We start from the raw sequence: 19,919 nt of genomic DNA, 5'->3' as shown, positions 1-19,919 counted from the left end.
AGAAAAAGTGAATGACTCATATGAAATCTCCCTCGAAAGAAATGTGAAGGATATAAAAAGGTTTCAGCAAAATAGTGATGTATTAGTGACATCCAATTATTTTATGACCTTCAAGTCTCTTGTAAAGAAAGGAAGGACTACGTTGGCATGATAGTCATCCTTCACTAATTTTTTTCTCTTTTTCTTTAATTTTCATTACATTCAATTATTTTATGACCTTTAAGTCTCTCGTGAAGAATGGGAAGACCATGTCGGCATGATGGTCATCCCTCACCAATTTGTTTCCCTTCTTCTTCAATTTTCACTACTGCAAATAATTCAAAATCATTGTAAAATCATCACCATAAAATACATTTGAAGTAAGAAATTTTTAGAAGCCATAAAGATAGAATGAAAAAAAAGGTAAGAAAAAAAATAATTGGGATGGAGGAAGTGTGCGAGGAATGATAAATGAAAATAAGAGTTTAATTGGATTTTTTTATAGGTGAAAATATAGTCATTAAAATTATAAACTTGTAGTATTTGAATTTTAAAAATAATAATTACTAATTGATTAAAAAAAATAATAAAATATTAATAACTCGTTATTTTAAAAAGAATGTAATGATATTTTTAGTTATTTTAGCTCAAATTTAACTAAAATATAAAGAATATAAATATGGATGCTCTAAATGCAAAATAAAGATGCGTTCATAAACAAAGTAAAGGTAACCTTTATTATAAATTCTTTATGAATTTCTAAAGATGAACCAAACACGTAAAGACTTTAGAAAATAAAAATACTCGTGTGTGTGTAAATTATGTAATATGTATAATTAATATTAGTTGAAAAAATAGACAGTAAAATGTTGTTATGTAAACTTGGCTTGTAACAAAAAAGTAATTGGATAATTTTAAGAGGTGTAGCTTAATTCATTATATATTAGATTTGCTTTTATAGAAGTTACCAGTTCGAGTCCCAAATATTATTCAAAACTTATATGGTTATTAATTTCAGAATCCATGGAATTAATCGAGGTGGGTGAAAATTAACCTGAATATGTATATTAGTAAAATAATAATAATAATTGACTAGAAACTAATATATTAAAATAAACCCAACTAAAAATTAAAGTTTTTATATCAATATAGGACTAGACTAATTTAAGACTTGGAACAGTCCAAGTATTAAAACCCAGCTCATAACCACTTGAAATTTTCTTTTGAGTTTTTTTCTTTTCTTTTCAAATGACACTATTGTTATCATTTCAAGTTTTTTTATCAACCTAAATTCACCCTTGCCGACGCTCAACTTGGGCAACAAGCATATCCCCATGTCGATGCTTGATTTTACTACAACGATGGTTGTTTCCGACTATGTTAAAACAAAAAAATAGTGGAAGTAGCGTAGGAGCAAAATGATCAGTGAAAGACAAATTGGAAAAAGACGAAAAAAGTGAAGTTGACAGGGTTTTCGTAAGTTTAATCATTTAATTAATGGAATATAAAGAGAGGGAGAGGGCATCGACACTTGTCTTTAAGTACATTCTCCCACCCCCTCCACCAGTCCCACGACTCCACTTTTGTCCAAGGAAACCAAGTGTTTTTAGAGAGAGAAAAACGAGTGACAGATGCAATTTCTTCAATGGGGAAAGGAGATTCTTCTTATAATCAGGAGCAGCAGCAGAGGCATGATGATGATGATGATGAGAGGAGAACCAGAAGCAGATTGTTCCTTTGTGAGAGATGTTCGATGGGACTTTCAAGAATCAGTTTTAAATGTGTTTTCATTTTGATGTTGAGTTTGTGCCTTTTGGTCTCTGCTCTCTTTTGGATCTTTCCTTTACATTCTTCTCTACATTCAGTTAGTGGGTTCGATGCTAAAGATGAAGTTAAACTCGGTGGTAATTATATATTTCTTCTTCTTCTTTTTTGTTACATTAGGGTTTCTTTTGTAATGATTTGGGCAAGTGGGTTTTCGTTATTTTCCTTTCTTGTCATGTAATTGAGGTTTTCAGTTGATGGGTGTGTTTCTTCTCTTACATTCTGTCTCTAGTTGTGAAGTTTACCTTGTTAGAAGCTAGTTTGGTAGATGGATATTTCACTTGCTTTTAAGTTATCTGTTTTTTATTTATTTATGTTTTTAAGCATATATATAGATGTGGTTATGTTTTTTAGCGTTGTGCTTGTGTGTTTTTGATGTATTTTTGTGTTTGAAACCTTCCTCTTCTTAAAGAGATTGTTCACTTGTTTAATTAAATTCAATTTATATGCAATTTGAACGGCTCTGTTCTTATCTTGCATCATTTATAAGTGGGTGCTAGGATAAGTTTTTGAATTTTTCTCGTATACGAATCTTACAGTGTTCAGCAATTTGATGCGTCTAACACATTGTGAGATACAAGACATGAATCATGCTATTATGATAAAAGGGAATTTTCACTTCTTATATCTTTGAATTTGCTATCTGCTTGCAGATTTAGAATTAGGAGCTTGTTGCAATGTTTCATTCTTCTGCAAGTGGCTGATGAATCTTGCTTGCTGAAGGCTTTTGCAACTACTGCCTAAGACATATACACATGTGCTACCATTTTGTTTTTCTGTAGCATATGTTGTATGTGTTATTGCATTTTTCTATTGGGATATCCCTTGTATTGTACCTTTATAGTGGCTGTGGTTTGAGGAAAAAAAATAAAAATCAGAGCTTTCGATTCAGATAGTGGAGATTCACTTATCTTATGTGCATTGCTGGTTTTTTATATTTTGGATCATTTGCCACCTATGCTCAAGATACATGTTGACTAATATTGGGAGATCTAATGGTTTTCATTGGAGTTAACAGCTTATATATATTTCACTTGAATGTAAAAGATCTGATTCTATATCAAGCTTGGATAGGTTTTTCTATTGTTTTACATTTCTGATTGCTCTCCCTTTGCATGGCTCATGTTTCACCAGACTCTGTATTGAGAGACTGAAAACAAGCCTGCTGTTTAGTCTTCAATGAAAATGGTGATTGCAATATGTTTTAAGATGTCATATTGGCCGACCTCATAATTATATGTTGTCCATTGCATTATATTGCCTTAAAGTTTGCTAAATCTGATCCAGTTTTTGGCTTCGCTGCAATTTACCTTGTTTTCTACTTTCTATTCTAGAACAAATTCTTCTGAACAATGCATTTAAGAAATTAGAGAAAAGAAAGATACTTTGAAATGAACCAAGGCCATAAATTTCGGTTTATTTTCTTGTTGAAATGCAAAGATTTTGTGTTTGCTTATTGCTGTATTTCTGTTAAACTTGCATCTAAATGAATTTATTTTTATCAAGTAACTTGGACTGTTTTGGCCATGCTGTTTATGTCATTTAATTCTTATTTACAGCTACAGTACAAGCATACTTCAGACTTCTAAAGCCAGTGGTGCAGCTTGTTACACACATTGCAAGATTAGAATATGATATCAATGAAGAAATAGGCATCCCAAACGCAAAGGTTGTACTTCAATCATCTGCTGTTCTGTCATATTTGCATCCTAAATAATGTCACCTTGAAAATTGATGCTAAAACTAATTTGTTGTCAACAGGTGGCTATTCTATCCATGCACCGATTAGCTTCTAATTGGACTGATGTGGTGTTTGGTTTAATTCCTGATCCAGTAAATGTCCCAATAAACATGGTGTCCTTAAGCGTGCTGAGGTCGTCACTGATTGATCTGTTCCTTGAGCAATCCAATTTGACTGTGACTACATTGATTTTTGGGCAACCATCTACATTTGAAATTTTTAGGTTTCCTGGGGGAATCACTATAGTACCGATGCAATATGCTTCAATCTGGCAGATGCCCCAGATTCTCTTTAATTTTACTCTTAACAATTCCATATCTGAAGTTCTGGACAATTTCGGAGACTTAAAAGATCAGTTGGAATTTGGGTTGCACCTAAGGCAATTTGAGGTATAACATTTTCAAAAAACTTATTGGTATATCTCACTTTTTGGTATCAGGTGCTGTCTTTATTTTAATCCATGCCATGGTTCTAACTTTGAATCTTATAGTGTCCAATGTTATGATTTGCTAGATACAGCAATTTCTCAATTCAATAATATGGAAAACGTAAGCTAAATCATTTGATTGGGGAAGTAGAACCCTTCAAAAGTATGGAAAATTTTGGAAGTAGAAACTTTGCATAACTATAAAGTAGCCATGTATTGTTGGGTGGCTCTAATTAGGTCCTATAATTCTTCGAAGAGTACAAGGTTCAAATATGTTCCAGTTATTGAGTGGTTTTGTGATGTACTGTCACAGAATTGAATTGAATTTGCAGCCTTAATGTATACTGTGTAAGTGCTAGCAGACACTGAGGAGCTAACAATGTCTTTAAGAAAGTTGAAAATTATGCCAGCTGTTTGACTCCCACTCTTTTGTTTCTTGTTGTTCAGACTGTGTATGTGAAAATAACAAATGAGAATGGTTCCACAATAACTCCCCCAGTCACAGTTCAGGTTTCAGTCATGTCAGATCTGGGGACCCTTCAGCTACAGAGGTTGAAGCAGTTGGCTCAAATAATCACAGCTTCTCCTGTAAAAAATCTTGGCCTCAACAACTCGGTCTTTGGCAAAGTAAAGAGTGTTGTTTTGTCATCATATTTAAAGGATACGCTTCATGGAACTCCTCCTACTCCTTCACCAGCTATTTCTCCATCTCTCCCTCCAGCAATTGCTCCATTTGCTCCTGAAAATTCCCCTTCACCTTCTGTGATACCTGCTCTCCCTCCTCAGCCCTGTCTACAACATGGTTCTGCAACTCCGCCGAGCAATTCTCCATCTGGTTCTAACCAAACTCCTCGTTTACATCCAGAGCCCCCAGATGTGTCTCCTTTACCCGGAGTATACTATGGTTCTGGTCCAGGGAAAGGTCCATTATTGTCACTTGTACCATCCACATTGGCTCCAACGCCATCATGTAAGGCATCACTGTCAATTTAGAAGACTTTTCCTGTTTCTGCTTATCATGATATAGTTAACAAGCAGGTAATTTACATATTTTTACTATTGGTTATGCCATTTTCTTATCACCCAAATTTTTATTTTTTTATTTGATGGTTCGGAAATAAAATCTTACCAGGTGAAAATAGTTTGTACCTTCCTAGTAGATACCTTCTGCATTTTAGGCATGAGATTCACATCATCAAATAGTTTATTATAATATGAAATTCCCTATGATCAAGTGTTCATCAGCTATCTAGCTGCTGATCCCATTCTTTCATTGGAACAAACTTGTCCTCTATGCTCGTAAGTGCTTATTTTTTTTTATTATTATGATGGATGCTGGCGTGCCTAACATATCATGAAAGACCGTTCCTGTTTTATTTTTTATGTGGGACAATGCAAGCTTGGTCAGGATCATTTGACAATTTCTAGGTAACATGATACTGATAACACAAAGTATTAAAAAGGTGCCTCCCCTAAAACAAATCCTTGTAATATATATCGAGCCTGGAGGGACATTACGATGTTTGTGTTTTGTGGAAAATGTTTTCCTCCCTTTCCAGTGCAAAACAAACACTAGAAAATTAGTCAATCGGACAGCATTTTCGAATCAACCTTTTAATAGTAGTTATTTGGAGGAAAATATTTGAATTCATGTGATTTAGGGCACTGCTGATAATTTTGATGTGTTTATATACTCTTGCACAACTCTTCGTATTATTCTAAGCAAGGTGTATGGTTTTTGCAGCTCTAGCAGTAGATCCTTTCTACAGGAAGATCTGGCTATTGGGCTTCTCCGGGTTCTTCATTTTTAATCTTCTTTGTTGGCCTCACTAACAATACTCTTCTCAAGACAATTTCCAAGGCTCAGTTGGTGTCTATCGATTCCCAATTTTTTCTCTGGCGAGGATGGTAGAAATTCCAGTGGAAAGTTTACAAGTTTTCTTTCTCCTCAGGCAATAGACAAAATTGCAAATGAGCTAAAAAGATGGAATGCAGGTCAAAGCCATAAAGGTGGCAGGCCTCTCATCCCCACTTCTAGGATTTGTGTTATCCCAAGAAATATGTGAAGTTAAAGCCATTCCCAAAGGGAAAGATCCTCAGACTCTGAACAATCAACAGAGAGCAAGCAACATGGGTACAGGCAAGTGTAACATATATACAGTTTCCTTTTTGACTTCTTAGTTGCGCAAAAGCAAAAGATGCAATGTAGAAGCTAGTGTCATAGAATATATCCATAGTTAAATTCAGTTTACGTTATCAGTGATGTAAATCAGTCCTGATATATATATAAAGAGGAGCTCAAACAAGGAGGAGATTCCCCTTGGGTTAAAACTGTGATCAACATTGTAAACATACGCACAATAATTGCAACACTAGCCTTTCTTATTCATTTGTGTTTGGCATTGCAAAATTATGATATCTATTGATTAATCAAGACTATGGTTAAGTTGAAATGTAATTTCTATCGCATCGCACCATATCGGATATCATCTTTGTAATGGATCTTTGCTTACTTGTTTTTTGAGGAAGGTATTGTTTTTTCTTTTCCTTCCATTAAAACCCAGAAAATGCCATGCTCATGCTTTGTTCAAGAGTGTTATTGTTTTTTAAAGAATTTTGTATTTGATAATATATCAAAATAATATTTTTTTAAAATTATTTTTGATATAGCATTGAAAATATTAAAAAATATTAATTTAAAATAAAAAAATTTTAAATTTATTTTAGAACACTTTTAAGATATAAAAATTAGCGGATCTAAAACATCACCTATCGTCATTTTCATGAAAGATAGTGGTTAGTGGTTGCTATTGTTTAGAATTATAACTTATACGAATAAAAAACATCTGAATTCAATTAAACAGAAAAGTTCCTTAATTATAACTCTCCATCTAAACTCTTTTAAAAATAAACCTTTAATTTGCTAAAAAGACTTTGTTTCTTATGAAAAACATACCATATGAACCAAACCCATGAAAGAATAGATGGAGAGACTGAAATTGAGAATAATTAAAATTATAGGGATCGATTGGAGATAAAAATATAGTTCGAGGAGTTAATCGAGACTACCTATATAATTGGATGACTTCTCATGACTCTCAAACTTGAAACTCGCAAATCAACTCACTCACTCGCGATGAGTTAGTCTAATCCAATCCAATCCATCCCATCCATCCCTCCATCAAAAACCCCACCCATCCTTCCTCCTCTCTCCCTCTTTTCTTCTCTCTCTAAAACCACCTAGTTTCTAGAGAGAGAAACACACGCCCCCTCCTCTGGTTTCCTTTGTCTTAGTCTACAAAGAAATGAGACAGAACCCTTCTTCCTCCTCGTACTAAATAAACAAAACCCTAACAAAGTTGTCTTTTGTCCTCCAAAGAAGCTTAAAGATGTCTCACTTTGTGTTCCAAACAACACAAATCCCTACCACAACCACCAAGACCACCTTAACTTTAAAACCCACCTCTCCGATTCCTCAGTTGTGTCACCTGCGCGGTACTAGGAAGAGGGTTAATCACAAAGACACCATTAAGTGCTCTTCCTCCTCCTCCTCCTCTTCTTGTCCGACAATTGATGGTGGCGGAGATTCTGTAGCCGGGTTGGAGCGCTGCTTTTTAGCCCCGTCTGCCCCCGTATTGAATTCCTCTCCAAAGGGTGACTTCGGTCCGGTTATGAAAGGAAAATTCGGTTCTTTAGGTGCCGTTACTTTGGAAAAAAGCAAACTTGATTTGACCCAGAAGCAATCCCAGTCTACCCCTGAGGTTTTCTTCTTTTTTCACTTGCTTTCTGATTTAAATACATAAATTTCTTCTGAATTAAGCATAACCAATTTGGTGGTTTGGGATGTGTATTTGGTTTTTTTTTCCTTTCTCTTTAGTTTTCAGATTATAACCTAGGCTGTTTCTCTTTGAGGATTGTCTTTAGCTCACATTGATTATTGAGGCTGACTTTGTTCCAGAAGGGCAGGGTGCTAACAGGATATAGTGAAGTGTGTCGTAGATTATTGATTTAGTGCTATATCATTGTAACTCGAACAGGGGAGAAAGGGAGGATAAGAAGTACAAAAAGAAGCGAAATCATAGATTAGAGTTTTGACGAAAGTGAGGGACCATTGCAAAGACATGTTCTTCCCACTCAATTGTTTACATGATGCTTGATCAGCCCAGAGCAGCATCAGGTCCTTATTTTTGGAAAGCTAACATTAGAACATTTACTGTTAATATGGTCAACGAACAATCACTCGTAATCCCCTTCACTCAATGAAACTCGACAAACCTCAGTGCAACAGAAACTTCATATGACACTAAGTAATTTTATTTCCATGAGTGTTCCCTCCTTGAATGACTGCTTTGCTTTTGCTTTGAACAGTGAAGTTCCTGTAATGGCTCTAAATTTAGTAGAAATCTTACTGATTTTCTATTTGAACTAAGAGCTAATGTTTGAAAATTCAGATTGAGCATGGTTTACTCATCATGCCTAAGTACAATGAAAAACCTGTACTTGTACATGGATTTTATTTAACCTATCATATTGGATTTACAATTGTTTCTCTACAGCGTGCAGTAAACATTTAAGCTAACTGCCTGCACTGAATTGCTTCACTCACCTCTCAGTAATTATGCTTGTGTTTGGTCAAATCTGTTTTGGGTATGCCTTTGTAAGAGTATTCAGTCACCAAGTTTAAGGGTCAATGGCAAAGCCCTTAACATTTTTGATAATTTCAGGTAGCACTCGGGGGAGGTGGTGGAGATATTGGAAAGCATATCAATCATGGAGGTGGTGATGGAGGTGATGATGATGGTGATGATGATGATTACTTTGATGACTTTGATGATGGTGATGAGGGTGATGAGGGGGGACTATTTAGGAGAAGGATGTTTCTTGAAGAGGTTGGAATGCTGCCTAAGAGACTTATTAACACATCATTATGACGATGCAAATATTCTCTGTGCAAATGCTTTTACTTGACCATAACTTCCATTTTTGTCTGCTGCCAGCTTTTCGACCGAAAATTTGTTGATGCAGTGTTGAATGAGTGGCATAAAACAGTGATGGATTTACCTGCTGGGTTCCGCCAAGCTTATGAAATGGTGCAGTGCTTCTCTTATTAGTTTCTTTTTGAATGATGTTTCCATGGTTAAGTACTTACAGTAATATTGCTTCCAGGGTTTGGTCAGCTCAGCTCAAATGGTAAAATTCCTAGCAATAAATGCCAGACCAACAAGTACCAGGTTTATATCCAGAGCACTTCCTGAAGCAGTCTCTCGGGCATTTATTGGCAGGTAACTTGCATATGGTGCTCACCTGCCCCTGTTTTCATTATTGTTAACTTTAACTTAGTTTATCAATATTTTTGACTCTGTAAGTTATTCCTCTTCATTTGATCCATGGGAAGATGGGGGAATAGTAGTACACTTTAAGTCACTGGGCCAGGCTTCTCTGAACTATTGATAGTTTGTTTCACAATTTAAGCTAGCAGATTGTGCTAGATACTCATTTCCGTGCCATCTTAAAAAATTATTCCTTTACCCGACATATTAGAAGCGTGGTACAGAGCCATGGATTGATTCATTGCAAAGTTGATATATTTTCTCGTAAATGATGTCATACTTTACAACCTTCATGCAGCTACAATTTTCTATTCATTTTGTGTAGAGAGCACTTCCTGAAAATTTAATGCTCTGCAAAGCTGGTGGCAGTCTTGTCCTTGTAAAGTAGGGTCAAACATTGGTGGATAGACATTCTATCTTTAGTATCAATGCTCAAATGAATTTTGCATTATCCCCCCCCTGCTTTCTATTTGTTGTACTGTTTAATACATGTATCAGACTTCCCTTTGACTATGCAACCAGGCAGCTCGCTGTCAAGTTTTTAGATTTTTGAGGATTTGATATTCTGTTATGCAGGATGCTTGCAGACCCTGCCTTTTTATATAGGCTACTTTTGGAGCAGGCTGCTACAATTGGTTGCTCTGTTTGGTGGGAGTTGAAAAATCGCAAGGATAGGTATTTGTTACTGCCTGTTATTTTGAAATTCAAATATCTGCTCATTTGGTATTGAATTGATAAATAGTTTATTTGTTCTGATTATAGGATAAAACAAGAATGGGATTTGGCTCTTATAAATGTGCTAACCATAACAGCATGCAATGCCTTTGTTGTTTGGACGCTCGCTCCTTGTCGTTCTTACGGAAACACATTCCAGTTTGATTTGCAAAATACATTGCAGAAGCTCCCAAACAATATCTTTGAAATGAGTTACCCTCTTAGAGAGTTTGACTTGCAAAAGAGAGTCCATTCATTCTTCTATAAGGCTGCGGAGTTATGTTTGGTTGGATTAACTACTGGGGCAATCCAAGGTTCATTGACAAATACTTTGGCCAGAAAAAAGGACAGGTAAGCAATGCTTCTTCTTTGGCTTTTCCTTTTTTGTATAAAGAATAGAAAAAGAAAAAGAATGGGCTATACTGACTCATTTCTGTAAATCAGTGTAGTTATAATGACTTTTGATGTTCTTTTTGCTTGTTTGGAAGGTTATCCGTGACAGTCCCACCTGTGAGTACCTATGCTCTTGGTTATGGTGCTTTTCTTGGACTTTATGCAAACCTGAGATACCAGCTATTGTGTGGATTTGATAGAGCAGTGGTCAATCATTTTGATGTCATTGGAGTGGCATTGTTTTTCAGCACAACTTTGAGGTTTGCTTTTAGACATGAATATTTCATATTTTTTTTACATCCTTGAGATTTTTTGTTAAATATTTTCCATGCTTTTGATTGGCTTCATATTTCTTTAAATAGTATTGATACTGCATTTGCTTTGTTTTCCGATGATGTTTTTGACTCATTGAATAATTTAGGGTCATGATATTGGTCAAGTTATATCCAAATTTGCCTTAGTTCTCATGCCTTCTTACTGCTGACGAAAGGGGATTAGTGGAATCATGCTACGTAGAAACCTCTTACAGTCAACTAAATGGGAAAAAAGAAAGAAAAAAATAGAAGAGATGGAATGATAGAAAATTTAAGTGTCGACCCCTAGGCTCTAACTATTGATATTTCTCTCATGATTCCCTTGGTCGTGTGCTTCCTTTTCGTTTGAAACCAAGTTTTAGTTACACACATTTCTTGGTCACCAACTATATGGCATTATGTTTTTCTGTGAAACCGAGATTTGCTGTGATTTTGATCTGACTACACTACACTAACTTGCTTGGTTCCATTTTACCAGCCTTCAATAAAACATGTGAAAATGCTCAGTTGCTGATATTCCTTTTGTTTTGCATCATCCACAGGATTTTAAATACCCAAGTAGGAGAGACATCAAGACTAGCTTGGCTAGGGGTAGAGGCAGATCCCTTGGTTCAGTCAGATGACCTTTTGAAGGCTTACAACAGGTCTCCTTCTGCAGACGCTGACTCGTCATCTTCGAAATGGTTTATCTCTAAGAAAACCCTAGTTTCTGGGCTTGGACTCCTCGGCATAAAACAAGGCAATACTGATTCCATTAATGGGGAATCCCCAGCACCAAAGGTCCGCAGAAAGAGGGTTGTTCGGAAGAAGGTGTCTGCAAGCTAAGTGTAATCCAGTTTGATTTAACTATTGTTGCGTCCAATCCCGCTCCCTGCTCCCTTCAGATGACAGGAACTTGGGCATGGTCTTGGACGTTAAAAAGTAGGCCAATAGAAGTTTCACCTTTATCCCTGAGAGAGAGAGAGGGGGGAGGGTGTTCAAATGGCACCAACATAAGAACGTTCGCCTAGAGAATTTTATAGGGGGAGGATGTGTTTAGATTTTTCTTCTCATTGTTTTGTTTTTGATGTTACAGCATTCCAAGTTGTAGGCCTGCACTCATAATTTCCATGAATCGGGAGTTTAATTTTGAGCCCTTTTGTCTCGGTAGCTGTTGAATCAAGGGCCAATGCATGGTCCCTGCCTCTACAATCTTGTGCAAGCCAATTTTCAATTGAACAAGCTATCCGATAAAACTTGGAGGCATGGCCAAATATTTATGGATTTGAGCAGGGATTCTAGCCCAATGGCGAAGAGAAATTGACTGAAATTCCTAAATCCTTGACGTCTCCTTGTCAACGTCTAGTATCTCGCACAAGCGACTCTCTACGTGTAGATTAATTGAGGTTTAGGAATGCTGAGGAAGCAAAACAAACCAGAGCTTGACCACATGCTTTCATCAAGTGTTTTCTATGTGTAATGGAACTACATAACAAACTGGAGTTACGTAACTCTAATACAATTTCGTTTTTGTAGTTCAGAACTCTCTCTTCTCTCCTCAAAATCCAACTCTACAGTTTTACTGCTTGATTTTTTTTTTTTTTAAATATCATCTTTTCATGTTATGTTTACACGATTATAAGCTTGATTCTTTGTTTCATGTCGTGAGTTACGTTATATTCAAGATTTTAAAAGATGTCTTACATTATATGCTTGATTTTGCAAAGTAGTATTTGATTTTTTTTTTATAGAAACAATTTAAATAACATATAACCAAATTTAAAATAGAAACATAGAGGTAGTTCTTTTTTTATTATTATTATTGTTGTTGTTCATGAGATGTGAAAAAGTTCATTTTGATCCCTGAATTTCTTTTCTTTTTCTAGTTTTGATCTTTGTTTTTTTGAGGATTTCGCAATTCGATTCTAAACTTTATTTGTTTTATGTTTTAGTGTTTGAAACTTGAGAGGAGAGGAAAGAGCAAGTCTTTAAAAAATAAGAGGAGAAAGGAAATGGTTTCCTAGGTACATTTCAACAACTAAAAAAATTGATCTTTATGTCATTGGATTCCTCTTGATAAAAGGAGTTATATTGAAGTGTTTTTAGATTTTCATCTCATCGTAAAAAGTAGATTGGAGTTAAGTAAATTTTATTTATTAAGCTTAGTTTTGTGTTTTTGACCAATTCATGGATATTTGGAGGTTATAAATCGGTTTATTGAGCTTCATATTGTTGACCTTAGGTCATCCATTTATGTTTTTATATATATTTTGATTATAACAATAATATAAAAATTAAACTAATAATATATTTGGTTGAAAATAAGCTTTAAACAAGTTTTATACGAAAAAAACACATCAACAAACATAACAGACTTAATTTAAGCATTCATTTTTAGTGCTAAATTTAAATATTTATATTCTAATTTATAGCACAAATTAAAATAAATGAACACACTTCACTTTACATGCATCTAAAAGGATTGATAAAATGGTTATTAGAATTTACCAGGATTAAAATTGTCAAAACTAGAATTTTGCATGAACCAGTCAACCATTTGATAATATTAAATTATCCGGTTGACTATTTGTTTATCTATGATGAAGACTTGAGAATTCTTTAGGAACTGGTTGAGCGATTATCTTAATCAATCTGAACCTGTTGACCGTTTTTAGCTGTTAAAGGAACAATAATGGCTATAAACAACTAGTTTTTGCTTTATATATATATATATATATATATATACTTGTCTTTGCAGAATTAAGTAGAGAATCTGAACATATATTATACACAAGCTTGAATAAGAATATTTTTTTATATATATATATATATATATATAAAACATATGCCTTTTCCTTTTTGGTTCAAATCATATAGTTTTTCTAATTTTTTTTCTTATTGTTGTCTCTTTTATGCAATGAAATATGTTGCTAATAAAAAAATGTTTTATTGTAAAAGAAAAAAAAAATTAGAAAAGACAATCTCGATAAAAAAATATATTTCTCCATAACTTTACTTTTTATATTTCATGCAAATGTGTATTTTTATTATACTATGATTAAATAAAAAATAAATTTAAAAAAGCAAAGTTATTAAGCCCGTTCAGGCCTATGATTTAGGTCACAAGTTAGGCAGACTAACTCTGGTCAACTGAGTTACGTAAACACCTATTAAGTCAATTGGATCATACTAGGCTAACTCTTACTTGATTTACATTGAGATTTAATCAGGGTGTATGGGTCACCATGTTAACTCGTCAGGTCGGACCAAATTTAGTATCAATGTTGAATAATTATTCGTGATAACGTGTGAGCAATGAACTAGTTAATATAAACCTTTTATATTGAGATGAGTTAAGTGTGTGGAAGGAATTTCTCTTTCTTTAAGTTTTATATATTAGGATTGATGCAACCATATTATTTTGCCAAGTCTCATATTTTGCCACTTTTGACCTTCGACTATTTTGACTTGAATATCTTGAGTTAGAGAAGTTCATTTGATACAAACTCAATTTTATTGGATTTCTTACTCAAAATTTTAGTAGAAAAAGAGCTTATATGAGAGAGATATGATTTTTCTAAGACAACCCATAGATTTTGTCAACAAACAAGTTTTGTGAAGAAGCAAGTTCAACTTACTTTCAAATCATCTAAATTGACATGACAATTGTGTCTTATTATGGAAAAGGTTTTTATTAGGAAATTTAACTTCTCTAAGTCCAAAATCAAAGCTCGAAGATTTTATGCAAGACTAGTTTTTCTTCTTTTTAGGAAAATAGTTATCTTAATACTTAAATGTAGATTATCTACTTTGAAAATGGCTATTTTTATTTTTTAGAGGACACAAATAGATTAGAGGGATATGTGATTAAGGTTTCCTATCAAAGAAAAAGAAAGAGAGAAAGAAAGAGAAGGGGGTGGCCAGAAAAAGGAAGAAAGCTCTCACCCTTTTCTCCCATACCCGGAATTATGTTTTCATCTTTTCTATTCCTTAGTTTTTGATAGACTTGTTAGATTAAGTTATTTTTCTTGGTTGAAAGGATACAGAAATCTTTGGATTTCAAAAACTTTGAGATCTATTCTATTTTTTCATTTCAATTTATATGATGAGTATGAATGTTTTCCCATGCTTATTTCCTATGATTGTTTAGTTTGATTGTTAGAACGGACTCTAAGCTATTATTCTAAACCAATCTACTGGAGTTATGATGTTTAAACTTGTGAAGCGATTAAATTTGATAATTATAAAGAATTTGGGCTCTTAATCTTAGGGAAAACATTCAACTAAATCAAATATAGACTGCAGACAATTATGTTATCTAAGTTTATTAACTTATTTAGTTCTTATGACTATCATTGAATTAAATTACTAGTACAAATACTATAGTTGTTTAATGGTTAGGATTGGTTACACCGTGGATTGGTTAACTGACTAATGTTAAAGAAAGATAGATATTCATAATATAAATTGACGTATCATTTTAATGATCAATTTTGATTTCTGTACATGTTTACTTGAGACCAAGGTTTTTCTCTTAATAAGTTTCAGATTTATTTAATTTAGCTTGACTATTTTATTTTGTTTACCATAGTATAACCTAGATAACCTCAAAACCCTCAAATTTTGAATCATATAGCATAAATACTTGAACTAGATCTTTTTTATGGGATCGACCCCTTACTTGCTCTATATTATTTTATTTGTATAAGATAGGGTAATTAATTTATATGACCGCAACATTGCAATAAGGATGTCTAAACAACTTTGAACTATACAATAAAAGGCCACACTCCTCTTATTGCAATTTCCAACATGAGGAGTGTCTACAAACTCATGTCTACTTGATTTATAAAGTGAAACTCTTTTGTAGGTCTTACCAGTCAACGAGTTTCAACACACTACCAGTCATTGTATTTCATGATTATGCACGCTACCTGCTGCCATAGATTAATGAACTTTGAATAAAGAATTGAGCATGATAAGAATTAAGAGCTCTACGCTTATATATATGATAGATTTGATTATTATATTTCTTGCTTTCTACCGATGCTTGTACACCATCTTTGTCTCAATCATAGATCATTTCTCAAGGTATGGATCATTACTTTTAATTTCATTAGTTTACAAGGTCATAGAATCAGCTTTAACTATAAAAGCCTCAAAATATGGCTGAAAAAGAGAGAATAAAATGAGGTTTGTTAATTTATAGCCAAATCCATTAAAAGTTGAGAATTAAGCAGTATTATCAGCATAATGATAGTCGTGTTAATATTACTTTAGCTGAACATTCAACCAGCTCCAAAACAAAATCAAGTCATGATTATATGATGAAGACAATAGATTTAGAGCTTTAAATCTCTTATCTAGAAGGCAGTTTTTTTATAAATTAGAACCATTCATTAGGACTTTCATAACTCATGACATTAATCTTCAAGGAATAAATAATTCAACTCATGTTTATATTGTTAGACAACAATCACCAAGCATGTCTCTTATAGCTTCTTAGGTTGTTTTTTTTTTTTTTTTTTTTTTTCAGAAATAGAACTTCTAGATAGAGAACTCAACAAGCTCCAAAAAAGATTTTGTTCATAATAAAGAGTTTTTTAGAAAGAATTTTTATTCTAAAAACAACATTGAAAAAAATAGTTTTTCCAAATTTTTTTTATGAAACTAAAACTAAGATTCAAGAACAATATTATGAATTCATGAAAATCTAAGAGTTTCATATAATGTTTCTTTGAATGGTTAGAATTTTATGTTTCAAAAAAAATTTATACTATTCTTTTTAAAAAGATATTTGTGTTCACACAAAAACCCAAAATCAAAAAAACTAATATAGATTCTAACATAAAAGTTATGGATCTTTAAAAAAAAAAAATCAAAGTAATTTTAATGAATTTTTTTAATTGCATCCCCTTTTAAGATAAAAAAAAGTGCGAGGATATCATTTATAGTAATATTAGAAAGATTGTTTTTTACAAACTCTAATTATACCAATAGGTTTCTACATCCTTTGAAAACCAAGTAACCAACATGGATAATTATACCAATAGATAAATATTGGCGAATAGAGGCTATATGAAATTTTTTTTATTTACTTTCATTTGACTTGTGGACTTTTTATTTGATTATGATTCTTTTCCTACAAGGATGTGGCTACTGGTTTTGGGTTCACAAGGATCTTTAATGAGCTACAATATAATCTTAAGTGTGAAATGATTCATTAATGTTTCAAAAATCCTTTTTTTTTATAAGGATTTCTTATTCATTCTATCGACACAAGAAAAGAAAGGCTAGTGGTATATAATGAAAAATTATTTATTTTTATTATTTTCTTTCATGGTTGCGCTTAATTAAAACTTTGTTTTGAGTTAGGATCAAAGGCTTGTTTGAATCAGGTTAGTGGTTTTTCAAGTTAGGGTTCTTGGATAAGTTTTGTATGGGAACAGTTTAGCCCACAAGGGTAGATCTATTAAGGTTAACTTTTAATAATTATTTAAACATATGTAACCTAAATTTTGGTAGTTTTGATGATTATTACTTCTGAATTTTTCAGTTTTAACGTGTTAGAGTGATTCTTGTATTTTTTAGTTCTTGAACGAATTGAATTTGACTTATCGAAGATTAACTGACTTTATGGTGTCATTCTACTCATTTTAATAGTGTTGGTGTCTTCAGACATGTTTTCATTATACCACACTCCTATCAGACGTATTTTGGTTTTCCAAGATCAGATTTCAATCAGCCGGTTGAGAGAAAGCTCTTCCAAGTCTCTTTAATTATAGATTGTATGACCACGTGATCACAAAGTTCGCATTAAGGGCCGTGCAGCCCCACCAAAATCCCAACTGACCATTTTCTCCTCATCCAAAAGACAACCTCAACCCCTTGTAGTCTTTGCAACTTTATGTGGTAAAGACAATTCTTTATTACATCTCTCTAACCCACAGTGTTTTTAGCAAAGAACAAACTCAAACAATATAATTCATAGTAAAAATACTCACAATCTATGATAAATATTGCTATAATATCAAATAGTACAATCTATATTAAAAGTATTCATAATAAAAATACTTTATAGTATTCACGGTTTATAGTATCTTTCGTTACAATAAAATACTTATACTTTTTAGTTATAATTAATTTATAATTATAATGTGGTCTGCCTTTTAACACCATGAGGCCTGACGCTGCCAGTGATTTTATGCCAGGTCTTCAGTCAACTCACTAGCTCAAGTGCATATTCCAATGGGCTATGAAACAAGACTCCAGCCTTTGAAATGGCTGTTGGGTAAGCAACAGTATTTTTTTATACAATAAAATGGTATTTTTTTAAAATGTTTTTTTTTTAATATATTAAATTAAAAATTTTTATTTTTAAAAACTATTTTTGATATTACTAAAAATATTAATTAAAAATATTAAAAAAAAATCAAAAATACTTTTAAAAGGCAAAAATAAATCATCAACCCACTAGGCTGAAAAAGAAAGAACGACGGGCCCTCTTTCTCTCTCTGTCCTGCGTAGCCATGAAGATAAATTTCCATATATAATTCATATAAATCTTGTCATTTTGATATCAATGGTTTTGGATCCAAGGACATTAGAGAGCATGCCATCAACAAATTAAGAGAAAAAAGAAGAAGAAATGGCAACAATAATTTAAAAGGTGAAATAAAGTGGAAAGTGTAGTGTGCTAATGAAATTAGATGTGAGAGCAAGGTATCTGGATTTGGTTAGGCTCATAAGCAAGGAACCCTTTCTGAGTTGTCTATGAATATTGCAGATTCACTTGTGATCTCTGCTACACGTATTCTCCCAGATGATTTAATTATCTTGCCATGCACTTCTCGTCGTATAAAAGCATCTCTTCCATTGTCTCAAGCTTGTCACCCACTAAGAAGATAGTCTTGAGATGGCCCAGAATCCAAGGGTACATGATCTTCTTCTTCTACTCGTGCCCCTGTCAGTGCTCGTTCTCATGGATGTTGCTGTTGCAGCAGGTAACGTTCTCTGCTCACATCGTAACTATCATCAGTTTCTGTAACATTCTCTTCTGCTCGTTGTTTTGTGTTTTTAGTTTGAGTTGTGATGATGGGCAGGGCAAAACCCATCCACAAATGCAAAACCTTTCACGTTAGTTAACAACTGCAAAGAGATGATATGGCCTGGAATAATAACAAAAGGTGGCGGCAATCATGGTGAAGGTTTTGCTCTCAAACCAGGCCAAACCGCCGTCTACAATGCGACGGCCGGATGGAGTGGCCGGATATGGGCACGCACCGGTTGTAATTTTGACAAGACCGGCACTGGAACATGCCAGACTGGTAGCTGTGGCACCTCCATGAATTGCACAGGTCCGAGCGACCCGCCCAACACCATTGCCGAATTCACTCTCGGTGATGATGTTGATTTCTACGATCTTAGCCTTGTGGATGGTTATAATTTGCCTATAGTAATTTCTCCTATTAATGGCAAGGGAAATTGTAGCATTGCTGGTTGCGAAGGAGACCTGAGACAGAATTGCTCGTCTGAACTGGCTGTTAAGTCCAATGGGAAGGTCATTGCTTGCCGGAGCGCTTGTGATGCATTCAACACCGATGAATATTGCTGTCGGGGAGCGTTCGCAGATCCGGCTGCGTGTCAGCCAAGTAACTATTCCAGGAGTTTTAAACAAGTATGCCCTGCAGCATCCAGTTATGCATTTGACGACCGAGCAAGCGTCATAACATGCTCTGCATCGGAATACATCATCATCTTTTGTGCCTCGAGGTGAGCAGCTCAAATATTTGATGCCCCTTCTGATAGAACAAAAAAAAAAAAGATTGCAAATCAAGCAAGAAAATATACAAAAGCGTATGAACAATATTCTGACCCACTAACTACTTGTTTGTGATTCCAGGAATCAAAACGTGTGCTCTTATCAGGGCAAGAAGCTTGTTTGCAATACATCAACTGGTTCGACCGCGCCTCCCCTGGACCTAGGAGGATGGATTCGGATGCTGTCACTGTCCATGTTATTTATTTTAAAAATGAAGTTTTAGCAATTTCTGTACAAGGCCACCCTATGGGTTGGTCGCTAATGAATTGCAGCTCAACTCAGTTAATATTAGTGTCCCCTCTCTTCCAAGAGTTCTCGAGTTTGAACCTCTCCTTTGTTAAAAAAAAAAGGTTTGTTTATCAGTTTAAAATTGCCCCATTTTCATCTAGAAAATGGT

At 34.0% G+C, this 19,919-nt stretch overlaps 3 protein-coding genes across 4 annotated transcripts; all 3 read left to right on the top strand.

Annotated features, from left to right (window-relative positions):
• The first annotated feature begins 1,282 nt into the window (after window positions 1–1,282).
• LOC118040223 (uncharacterized) lies at window positions 1,283–6,360 on the top strand. Of its 2 annotated transcripts, none has more exons than XM_035047110.2 (5): window positions 1,283–1,883; window positions 3,363–3,472; window positions 3,565–3,933; window positions 4,419–4,941; window positions 5,716–6,360. In XM_035047110.2, the coding sequence occupies exons 1-5, from the start codon at window positions 1,625–1,627 to the stop codon at window positions 5,802–5,804; spliced, it is 1,350 nt and encodes a 449-aa protein (XP_034903001.1). In that variant the 5' UTR covers window positions 1,283–1,624; the 3' UTR covers window positions 5,805–6,360. The 2 variants fall into 2 exon arrangements, with proteins under 2 accessions (XP_034903001.1, XP_034903002.1); XM_035047111.2 differs by having other exon boundaries at window positions 1,284–1,883; window positions 4,419–5,009.
• Window positions 6,361–7,158: 798 nt separating this feature from the next.
• LOC118040222 (uncharacterized) lies at window positions 7,159–11,857 on the top strand. Its single transcript, XM_035047109.2, has 8 exons — window positions 7,159–7,732; window positions 8,696–8,860; window positions 8,969–9,061; window positions 9,138–9,253; window positions 9,878–9,976; window positions 10,064–10,366; window positions 10,504–10,668; window positions 11,265–11,857. Exons 1-8 carry the CDS (start codon window positions 7,361–7,363, stop codon window positions 11,545–11,547), a joined length of 1,596 nt encoding a protein of 531 aa, XP_034903000.1. The 5' UTR covers window positions 7,159–7,360; the 3' UTR covers window positions 11,548–11,857.
• A 6,511-nt stretch (window positions 11,858–18,368) lies between these two features.
• Window positions 18,369–19,848, top strand: LOC118040226 (pathogenesis-related thaumatin-like protein 3.5). Its single transcript, XM_035047115.2, has 3 exons — window positions 18,369–18,704; window positions 18,804–19,473; window positions 19,604–19,848. Exons 1-3 carry the CDS (start codon window positions 18,617–18,619, stop codon window positions 19,743–19,745), a joined length of 900 nt encoding a protein of 299 aa, XP_034903006.1. The 5' UTR covers window positions 18,369–18,616; the 3' UTR covers window positions 19,746–19,848.
• Window positions 19,849–19,919: the final 71 nt, after the last annotated feature.

Source organism: Populus alba, chromosome 1 (assembly GCF_005239225.2).
Source record: "Populus alba chromosome 1, ASM523922v2, whole genome shotgun sequence".
Taxonomy (NCBI): Eukaryota; Viridiplantae; Streptophyta; class Magnoliopsida; order Malpighiales; family Salicaceae; genus Populus; species Populus alba.
This window is presented reverse-complemented; position numbering and strand designations above follow the sequence as displayed.

What these genes read in the sequence shown, in the direction of transcription:
- LOC118040222 (XM_035047109.2), top strand. Translation starts at nt 7,361, where the DNA reads ATGTCTCACTTTGTGTTCCAAACAACACAAATCCCTACCACAACCACC. An exon ending in TTGAAAAATCGCAAGGATAG is followed by an intron (nt 9,977 to 10,063) that starts GTATTTGTTACT and finishes TTCTGATTATAG; the next exon opens with GATAAAACAAGAATGGGATT. An exon ending in TTTTTCAGCACAACTTTGAG is followed by an intron (nt 10,669 to 11,264) that starts GTTTGCTTTTAG and finishes CATCATCCACAG; the next exon opens with GATTTTAAATACCCAAGTAG.
- LOC118040223 (XM_035047110.2), top strand. Translation starts at nt 1,625, where the DNA reads ATGGGGAAAGGAGATTCTTCTTATAATCAGGAGCAGCAGCAGAGGCAT. An exon ending in AGATGAAGTTAAACTCGGTG is followed by an intron (nt 1,884 to 3,362) that starts GTAATTATATAT and finishes TCTTATTTACAG; the next exon opens with CTACAGTACAAGCATACTTC. An exon ending in TAGGCATCCCAAACGCAAAG is followed by an intron (nt 3,473 to 3,564) that starts GTTGTACTTCAA and finishes TGTTGTCAACAG; the next exon opens with GTGGCTATTCTATCCATGCA.
- LOC118040226 (XM_035047115.2), top strand. Translation starts at nt 18,617, where the DNA reads ATGGCCCAGAATCCAAGGGTACATGATCTTCTTCTTCTACTCGTGCCC. An exon ending in GGATGTTGCTGTTGCAGCAG is followed by an intron (nt 18,705 to 18,803) that starts GTAACGTTCTCT and finishes GATGATGGGCAG; the next exon opens with GGCAAAACCCATCCACAAAT. An exon ending in ATCATCTTTTGTGCCTCGAG is followed by an intron (nt 19,474 to 19,603) that starts GTGAGCAGCTCA and finishes TTGTGATTCCAG; the next exon opens with GAATCAAAACGTGTGCTCTT.